This window comes from Merops nubicus, unplaced genomic scaffold, assembly GCF_000691845.1.
Source record: "Merops nubicus isolate BGI_N331 unplaced genomic scaffold, ASM69184v1 scaffold8801, whole genome shotgun sequence".
Classification (NCBI taxonomy): Eukaryota; Metazoa; Chordata; class Aves; order Coraciiformes; family Meropidae; genus Merops; species Merops nubicus.
Window position 1 is genome coordinate 25256 of NW_008587560.1, and position 9768 is coordinate 35023.

Below are 9768 nucleotides of genomic sequence, written 5' to 3' on the forward strand. Positions count from 1 at the left end.
AAGCAAAGACATACATGAACTCAGATGTTTTAAAAAAACACCACAATTGAAATTTTTCTTTTTCACATTTATCCAGAAAATTCTAATGTCTCAGCACAGTGACATTTGTACAAACCGATCTGTGTGCTATGACACACTTGTGTAAATTACACAATAAATCCCATAACCACTAAAAAGACAAACACTGCTATCTCCTAACTATATTTGGGATATATCTGTTGTAAAAATGTAATGTGAGATCAGGAGCAATATTACACAAAATCCTGAAAGTCACAGCGTAAACCTGAGTTTTGGCAGTTTTATCAAAATGTCCTAAATTACTCTCAATGCATCACTAGTCCTCATGTCTTACTCACTGTGTATATTTGTTTCTCCCAAACAAAGAAAAGTACACAACTTTTTGTCCAATATTACATTAAACCAAAAGTGTTTAGGTATTATCAAATTAAATATCATAAATAAAAAGTATTTACAGTATTTTCTAATTATTAGACAACAAAAAACTAAAGTGTGCAACAAAAACACCCATCAAAATGTGAAGTATTACTTAAATCTTCACATATCAATTTTACAAAAAACTATTAAAATATTTTAAAATTTCCATTTTATCTATTTTAAAGAAATTTCAAAAATGCTTAAGACTATTAAGAATTATCAATTACACAGGCACTTCACATGTAAACAATCTACAGTACAACTGAAAAAAATATTTGGCACCAACCTAGAAGACTGGAAAAAAAACAATAAAATGTGTCCTTTTCCCATAGTATTCTGTTTTGTATAGTCACCATACGTTCAGACTAAATACTGGCAATGTTAGAAGCATGTAAGTTACAATCAGGAGTGCAAAAAAGACTGAACACAAATTATCTTTCTAAAAGAGTGAAAGGGGATTGTAAGTAATCAGCTGTTTGCATTTTCACCGTCATTACATTTTTGTCTTACTTTTATATCAAATTATTGACTTGAAAGATTAAAGTGAGAGAGGTGTGTGCTTTGTACTTCTAAAATAATTCAAACATTTTCAGTGTAAGGAAAACAAATCCAGCATTTAACTGTAACACTGTGAGATGTTAAATGGCAGCTTTTAGCTTAAACTAACTGGAAAGAGAACCTGATGCTACCACAATCTCTTTGTGCACCCAATTATAAAAGGAAAAAAAAAAAAAATTATGTTCTTTTAACTGTCAGTTGACTCCAAGTTTTTCACGTACAACTCCAAAGTAAGGCTCTCTACAGCATCTGGACAGATAGTAGTTTTTGATGGCTTGGATGTTCCCGTGTAAGAAGCTGAACTGCCTCAGAGCAATCCAAATCAACACATCAAATGGGAAGTTGTCTAGCTTCCAAGAAGTCATGTCACATGGAGGAAAGCTGAGATACTTTCAACGTAGGCAATTCAAGCAGAGCTTGAACTGTGAGGCCAACCTTCACCAGACCCCTTTCCTCCAGAATGTGATGAGGCAAGCAAAGTCTCTCCTGAAAAATAAAGCAGTATGTGTATAAAGCTTCATTTTTTTTTCCCAAGGCAGGTAAAAAGCATATTATCTCTAAAGTCACACATAGATCACTGCTAAGATCTACACAGAAAACATCCTTGGCCTTAAATTTCACATGTGATTCTCTACAGTAACAGAATAGTCAGAAACTAATTATATCTAAGATCTGTTTAAAGTATTAAACTATGACAACATCAGAAGATACATAAAAGATTGCTAATGTCATGAAGCCAAAGACTTCCCATAAGCAGAGCAAGAAAGAGGCTGATGGGTGCTGTTGGCTCAGTGACCTACTTCTCCCTTCCTTTTTTTTTTTTGTGTAGGCTTATTACCATTTTTTCCCTCGGGAATACTGGGAAGCACTGACAGACTGAGTCCTCAGTAATGAGACATTCACCAAGAAAGTAATCTTACAGTTTCAAAAATCAGCTCAAGCTGGACAATTTTTCCCAACTGCTAGCTGTTGTTACATGCAATTCAGTAGGTAAATCTAAGCATCTCTAACTTCTGAAAGGCCTGTGGCTCCATGCTAGATAGAAGTTGTGGCAAGAGCAGCAATGCAAGCTTCTAAATCCATAAATTAATTTTCTTGTTCAAGGGAGTTTTTTTTAGGTCTCATAATATGCAGGAAATGGTTTGATCATTACAATTCCTCCACACTCCTCCACCCTCCCCACACAGGTAAGAGGATTAGCTTGGGCAACAGAAGCCTGAATAACAGGCTGTAACTATGGCCGTGCTAGAAAAGATACTAAATCAGTTAGGCTATAGATTTCTGTAATTTTACAATTTTTCCTAGACGGACAATGAAATTCATACCAAAGTCAATTGCTAAATTCAAGGCTTTAAAATATTACAACATCATCCTCTTGGATCAGTTCTTTTGTTTAGACAATACTTTGTTTTACAAGGAGGTCAGTATTATTTTTACAGTGAGGAACGGAGTAGAAACCCATAAAGTAGCTTTCCTGCCACAGGCCAGAAATGGGACTTCTGAAATGACACATCTTCAAGTTCCCTGGTCAGTGTTATAATCCCTACTGTGCCCTCTATTAAATCCCCTAAAAAAAAACAGCTTCGGTGTTAGCTGACACTTTCTGTAGTTACTAACATTATGTCAATAAAGCCATTAGCATACCTGTGGAACACCCAGTTTTTTACAAGCATCAAGAAAGTTTTCAACATTTCTTCGGCACTTTGCCATACTGAGTTTAGGCTGTAAAAACAGGATGTTAGATGTTCATACATTCATGAAGGATTGTGTATTTCTCATGCAAATTCAGTTACACTTGCTAAAACACAAACCAAATCCTCTGAAGGCTCTATCTATGAGAATAGCTCTTAAACTAAACCTCTGAGCCCAGTTTAATGCTTTCTGCACAAGAACTGAAGAATGCAGTCAATTAATAATGTGATAAACATGATTCATGATGCTTTGGTATTGAGCCTCAACCTGCTGGCCATGTTTCTTACAATTTTATTCAAAAGTTTTTTTTTCACGAGACACAACAGAAGTGAAATAAACGACTTACCACTGCTGGCGATGGTACATGAATGCTGGCAACAGAACGTGGCCTTATGTGATTGGCTAAATGGCAAAGAACCACTCCATCCATCAGTGCTGCTCCAATGTCGTCTGGCAAAATTACTTTTAACCTTGATTCAAGATTCTGTTAAAAAGTCCATAACTAAGTTACTTTCAACATTAGCTAATTTTAAAGCATTCAGTTTAAAAGGGACGTTTTAATAATAAAATGAGGTAAATCACATTTTACTGAGTACAAACATAATTTTCTTTATCATTAGCTTACATTCCCTTTTTATGACAAAAATTACATACACTAAAACACTCAGTCAACAACTACCATGATACATAGGTCTAAAAGCCATATAGTGAACTCACTACTCATAAAAAAAGCACAGAATTTAAGGACAGAAAAGTTATGCTGAATACCTCATTAGTGTGCACAATATATCAGTTGAAATATTAGACAATTTTACTAGTAGGGAAAAAAAAAAAAAAAGGGGAGCACAACCACTTTGGGCTTGGCTATTTCGTCTTGTGCAGATGACAGTTAAATAGCTGAGGAAAGGGTGGCCAAAAAGTGCCCACACATCCATTGCCAAATGGCGGAGGGAAGCAGGGAGTATTTTTTCCAACCCCAGCAACAAGACTTCACTGCTCAGGAAGTGAACTGGACAAGAGAGGAACAACCTTCAAGGAAAGCACCCAGCAAATTATTACTGCCCTGAAAAGCAGAGCTCCTATGATTTACAGTTAACTGTAACTCAACTATTTTGAGAACAGGACTAAACAGAAAACAACTTACTGGAATTTTGTAATTTATATCTTATTCAGTACTATATAACTTGTAGCAACTTTCTACACTAGACTGAGACCATCTTTTTTCTAATCTCAGCTCAAATAGCAGCAAACACAAGTAGACTTGTCTTCCTAGGAAATCCTAAATCCACAGCAGCCTAAAAAGAAAAATATTAACTTTTTCACTTCATGTTTCATCGAAAAAAAAACATTTAGTTCCTGGTTGGTATTTTAGTTGGACAAAAAAAACAGTACCAGTGTAGCCTTTTCCATTAAATTCCTTAGGAAGAAATATCACTACAGAGATGCCCTTGTACAACTGTAGTGATTTGCATGCCCTTATAATAAAGGTTTAAATTAAATGTTCCATATAGTAAATAATGATACATACATTGCGAAGCTGTCTTATTTGTTCCCTTTCTTCCCTTAAATGCTCCATTTTCCTCCTCATTGTAAATCCAGGATCCACTGCACCATAGTCCTGGCGTGATGCACGGCTGAAGGCTATGCAACATTAGAGAAGTCAGTTTTCAGAATTCAGATTTTAAAAAATGCAACGACTAAAAATCTCCCACCAAGGACAAAAATGCGAAAAGCAGTGCAGAATGTTTTGGAACAAATACATTTAAGTATCCTGATGTAAATACTGCTGCCCGCGAAACAACTTTCAAATAAAATACACAGATCATCTAAAGTGCAAATGGATAACTAGAACACACAGAAATGGCTTCAATATTCAAGTATCCATTTGACACATACCACTCCATTTGCATGTTTCCAAGCATATCTTGCTATCTAGCTTTGAAATATGTTAACTTTGTTTTACTTTTAATCAAGTATAAAGTCTCTATGGAGACTTAAAAAAGGGACAGAACTCCCTTCTATAAATTAAAATTACTTTTTTTTCCACACACATGTGCATGTGTTAGGTGTGCATATGCAGAGACAGAGTGATTGCTTATTAAAGAACTACTTGAAAAATATAAAATGTCTCAGAGTTCATTAAAAAGGAGGCCTCTTAAATAAATATGTCCACTTTAGTATTCTTCCTGGTGAGAAAGCCTTCAAATGACAATTCTATTACTTCATACAACACTGTCAAATAAAAACTATTTTTTATAAATACCACTGTATCCTTCAGTATTTTACCCCATGCTTCTGAGAAAATAAAAACAAAAAAAACCCCACAACTTACACCTACAGAACATTCTATATTGTTTTTAATAATTCAGATTTTAGCAACATACCTAATAATCAAAATATCAGAATTATTATAGATAGTCTTGAAATCACTGCTATGATTTTATACATTATAGAATCACAGAATCAGTCAAGTTCCCACTAAATCATGTCCCTCAGTAACACTCCTTCACAACTTCTAAAGACCTCCAGGGATGACGACTCCACCACTTCCCTAGGCAGCCTGTTTCAGTGCTTTACAGCCCTTTCTGTGGCAAATTTTTTCCTAATATCCAATCTAAACTTCCGCTGGCGTGTCCTGGTGCATGCAGCTAACTCAGCTATCCCTGGCACAGAAGTTTCATGCAGCTGCTTACACATCGCAAGTGAATTAACGCCTCTGAAGAAGCCGACCTCATGCCAGACACACCCTACTACTGAGGGCTCACAGGCTGGTATTAAGGAGGTCAAGCTTTGCTACAATAAACAGCAAATGAAATTAAACTGAAGAGTTGAGATCATTCTTTCTTAATGAATATGCATGAAGACTGTTTCCTTAAAAACTAAGGAAAAGGATTGCAAAGTGGCCTTTCCAAACCATGTTTTACACTGCTGGAATCTAATATACACAGACACCTGCAAAAATACTTTCCAAACCATGTTTTGCACTGGTGAAATCTAATATACACAGACACTTGCAAAAATACTGTAACTGAAAAAAAACCCTTCTTATTTCTACCTACATTTCAGAGGACTGAAAGCCTGCTTTAGACAATACAACTGTCTTATGAGAGTATGGCACAGTCTTGAAAGAGTCAGGGAAGGACAAAGCATTATGCCATGAAACTCCTAGCAAAGCTCTGCTCAAAGCATCCTTTCACAAGACAAAACACAGATCTGCTTCTCCTGAAACCCTCCTGCTTCTGACACCAGGTCTGAAGAACAATCGCACGCTGTTCCCTTGCTCTCCGACAATGACTAAAGATGAACAAAATAAGGTAGTGGGTAAAAAAAAAAAAACAAACTAAAATTCATTAAAAAAAGAAAGCACCGTGCAACTTCAGGAACTTTCAATTATTTGTTTGCCAAAGCAGCTGTTTGTGTCTTTCCTAGTACTATGCTTGTGAACTGAGTAGATTGTTGAACTGGGACATCTCTTCATATTCATTCCAATTCATGCATCTGCTATTGTTACCATGTATTCCAGCCCCGGAAATAAGCATCTGTTCTATCATGCTATGGTAGAGAACAGGAGCTTACCTGACCTTGTTTTGAGACCAAATGGACCATGAGTGTTACTATCTGTCCTTTCATAATCCTGTTAAAAGAGATAAAGTCAATGTTCTTCCATTCATCAAAACAATTTCTGTTCCTAGCAAGACAGTGTTTATTCTTGCATAAGAAAAGTGAGTCCTCCTGTTTAACTGTAATGCATTCTCTTGAAGGGGAGAGTACAAAATAAATGGAATGAAAGTAGCCTTATTATGTGCAGATAAAATTATCTCACTGAAGAAAAGCAGCAGCAGATTAACTAAAATCTACTCTAAACCACTTCAAATTACTGCAAATCATTCTGTAAGAGTTCTAAGCCAGCTGTAAGCAAATGCAAATATCCTCCCAACTCTTCACATCAAAGTATTTCTTAAGAAATGTTTGCTTTCAATTATGAAGATCAGGTTTTTCCTCATTTCACCATCTAAAAAGAGATACGCACTCAGTAATTTGGTATGTACATGAGATATCCTTATTTCAACTCATTTCACTGAATTTGAGAGAAGTTGTTATTCTGCTCCTTCAGGTTCCTTATTGACATGAGATGGATATGTTCAGAGCTTAGTAGTATAGTGTAATCCCACTGAGACTACATGGACATTCCTTAAAAAGGAAAGTAACCACTTAATGCAGCTGCAAGGCTGCTCCACAACAGAAACAGCCAGCGCTGTAAAGGATGAAACTCCCTAAGCAGCATCAGTACCTTTGAGTTCCCTGTGATCTATGAAATATTAAACCACAAGTTTACTTCTAATCTACTGAATGGCTAGTGCACAGGGGATAACTACAAAATATGGTGTAATGGTTTGAAACCTGTTGCTCCTGGGGGATGGAGATCTGAAATCCAAGACCAGGAGCAAGCCTGAATGAAAGGGGTGTACACCTGTTCTATTCCCACTCCCCTCTTCCTGCCTTCGGTCTATAAAGGGGCGAGAAGACACGCCTCTCTCTCTTCCCTCTTCCTCTTCTCCTCTGTGGGGTCCTGGCCAGGACACCCTGCTCTGCTGCTGTTTGCTGCTCCCTGTGCTGCACGTGGCCATGCCCATCTTGGAGACCTGGGCCTGATCTACAAACTTTTCCCTGGCTCCATCCACGTCCAGGGATTGTGCATCCAGCTTCAATCCACCTCAATCCAGCGAGATCCAGCACTGGAGAGCCTCAGCACAACATTTGGATTTTTATATTTGGAATTTTAATCTTCCCTGCTTTGTTGTTCCTATAATCCCCTTACCCTCTTAAACCCCTACCCTTCTTCCTTTCTGTTCCCTGTTAAATAATATATTTCATTTTGTTAACTTTTAAATCGGTGCAGAGCCTTCATTACCCCTGCCTTCCTTTACTTACCTCTCTACCTGGAAAACTAAGGGATAAGGGAGGGGGAACACAATTCTGCCTTCTAAGCGGGACATATGGGAAATTTTATTTTTGTTTTGGTAGCTATTTTCATTAGGAAAGATAATGGAGACAAAGCAATGCACGCTTCTACACACCAGTCAGACAAGAAATCTGGGAGAGATCAGATAGTTGTAAAGGCAACACACATTGTAGTATCTCTCTAGTTATGATTAAATATTTCTAACTGCAGTTTCAAAGGCAACTAACAGCTTTTTATCTGTATGGTAAACCTTCTGACAAGTAATGAGCACAAAAGAAATGTTTGCTGAATGAAAAACAAAACCACAAACTTGTACCTCAGACGACACAGGAGACTGTGGGGACACATTAGTGTTATCACTGTCTTGCTAAAAGAAATCAAAGAGATGAAATTATAAAAATGAAAATTATGATTTAACAAGAAACATGAAATTATGAAATACATAATACGTGTGACATGCAACATTGGTCAAACATGTGACAAACTGGAAGCAGTTGAATTTAAAAAGACCTAAGTCTAGGAAACACCATTCACTGTTTCTGTAGAACATTACTTTTGCATCACCTCCACTTGATAGGTGAATTACCTTCTTATTACCAAAGCAAATAAACATCCTACTTTTCCTCAGTACACATTCCTAATGACTCATTTCAAATAAGGGAGTATAATGCTTATTTCTGCTATGGCTTTGGGATGCAAAGTTTGTTTGTGCAGACTCTAGCCAACCTTCTCCTGCCCTGTGACTGTGGCTTGTAGATGTTCATAAACGGCAAATGAACAAAACATTTTCTTAAATATTTTACACATTACTCTCTCACCTCATCATTTTCATTTCCACTTGAACTCTTTCTGGAAGACTTATACTGCAAAACACACACAATTATTACTTTAAAATGGAAGTACAGTTTTCATTTGAACTAAATAGCTTTGTATCACTTAGATGTTATTACTGGTGAAGCTGCTGAGAAAAAACACACATTACAGAATGAAAGGAGCAAAAAAGAAATAAAACAGAAAAGGAACATCCAGTTCCTAGGCTAGTCAAGATCTTGACTATGCTGATGAGAAAAGAGCATTTCAAAACTAAATATTTTTATAATGTGAACTCTGACTGTATATGACTTGATCAAATGTGAAAAGTTCTTAAAAACTGCTACTCTGAAGCACTGTTAGAAAAAATATGCAACCTGTGAGATGTAACTTTATCATGTTTTATTATGTAACTTTAAGAGTGCTTCCGCTCTGAGAATGACTTGATGTTTTAAAAATTAAAATTAAAAAAACGTAATCAGGATTTCCTTAACAACCTGTCTCTTCATATATGTTATCTACATAAGACCAGCACTTTTTCCACAGGTCTGATTTGTTGTACACTGCCTTCATCACTGCCCCACTTCCCAATTATCCTGAAAGTGTAGGAAATTGAAGGAGAGATTGGAGGAAGAAATCTATAAAAGCAGCATTTAAGAAAAAGATGTATCTCATTGCCTGCAAAGCAAGTGTACAAAAAAAACCAACAAACCCAAACAACTCAAGGCATCTAGAATTAAAGATCCAACACTACTAACTCTGATAGGTGCTTTGTGTATATATGCCTGGCCTATGCATCTTTATGATATAGCACGTAGCACCTGGTGAATTAAGATACTAACTCTGGAACTGGAAGGATGGTTCTCCTTCAAAGACCTGACTTTCAGAGGTACATATAGGTTTTAGAAGAATTTCTCAAAAAGGAAGACAAACCTTACTTGCAACTATGTTCTTTAACAAACACACAAACTTACATAGCTCTGTTATAGAAAATTGTATTTGTTAGGCATAGAAGATGCTTTGCTTTTCTAAGCATTATTGCACTGTAAAATTGAACAGCTTTACAGAGCTGAATTTTCAACAACTTCTGTACTACAGTGCTGAACAATGCTGACAACAATGGTGAACATCTCTTGGAAATGTAAGTCTAGGACAAATGGCCTTTGTTAGCTACCCTGTTGCACTTCCGTTTTCTGTGCAAATTAAACATGTCTTTTGATGACTGAATAAGTTGTCACGTGTTGCTTTGTGAGATTCTTTTGTTGTTCAGGGTGGGTGGGTATGGGCAGCTGGGGGGGGGGGGGGGGGGT

At 36.6% G+C, this 9768-nt stretch overlaps 1 protein-coding gene across 1 annotated transcript in view; it reads right to left on the minus strand.

Moving 5' to 3' along the window:
- Positions 1–1019: 1019 nt before the first annotated feature.
- Positions 1020–9768, minus strand: part of LRCH2 (leucine-rich repeats and calponin homology (CH) domain containing 2) — a 35255-nt gene continuing 26506 nt past the window's right edge. The window contains exons 15-21 of the mRNA XM_008948952.1: positions 8467–8511; positions 7965–8015; positions 6262–6319; positions 4214–4326; positions 3032–3169; positions 2638–2715; positions 1020–1479 (exon numbers count right to left, since the gene is read on the minus strand). Of these exons, the coding sequence (XP_008947200.1) occupies positions 1360–1479; positions 2638–2715; positions 3032–3169; positions 4214–4326; positions 6262–6319; positions 7965–8015; positions 8467–8511 (603 nt within the window). The 3' untranslated portion in view covers positions 1020–1359. The remainder of the gene's footprint in view (positions 1480–2637; positions 2716–3031; positions 3170–4213; positions 4327–6261; positions 6320–7964; positions 8016–8466; positions 8512–9768) is intronic.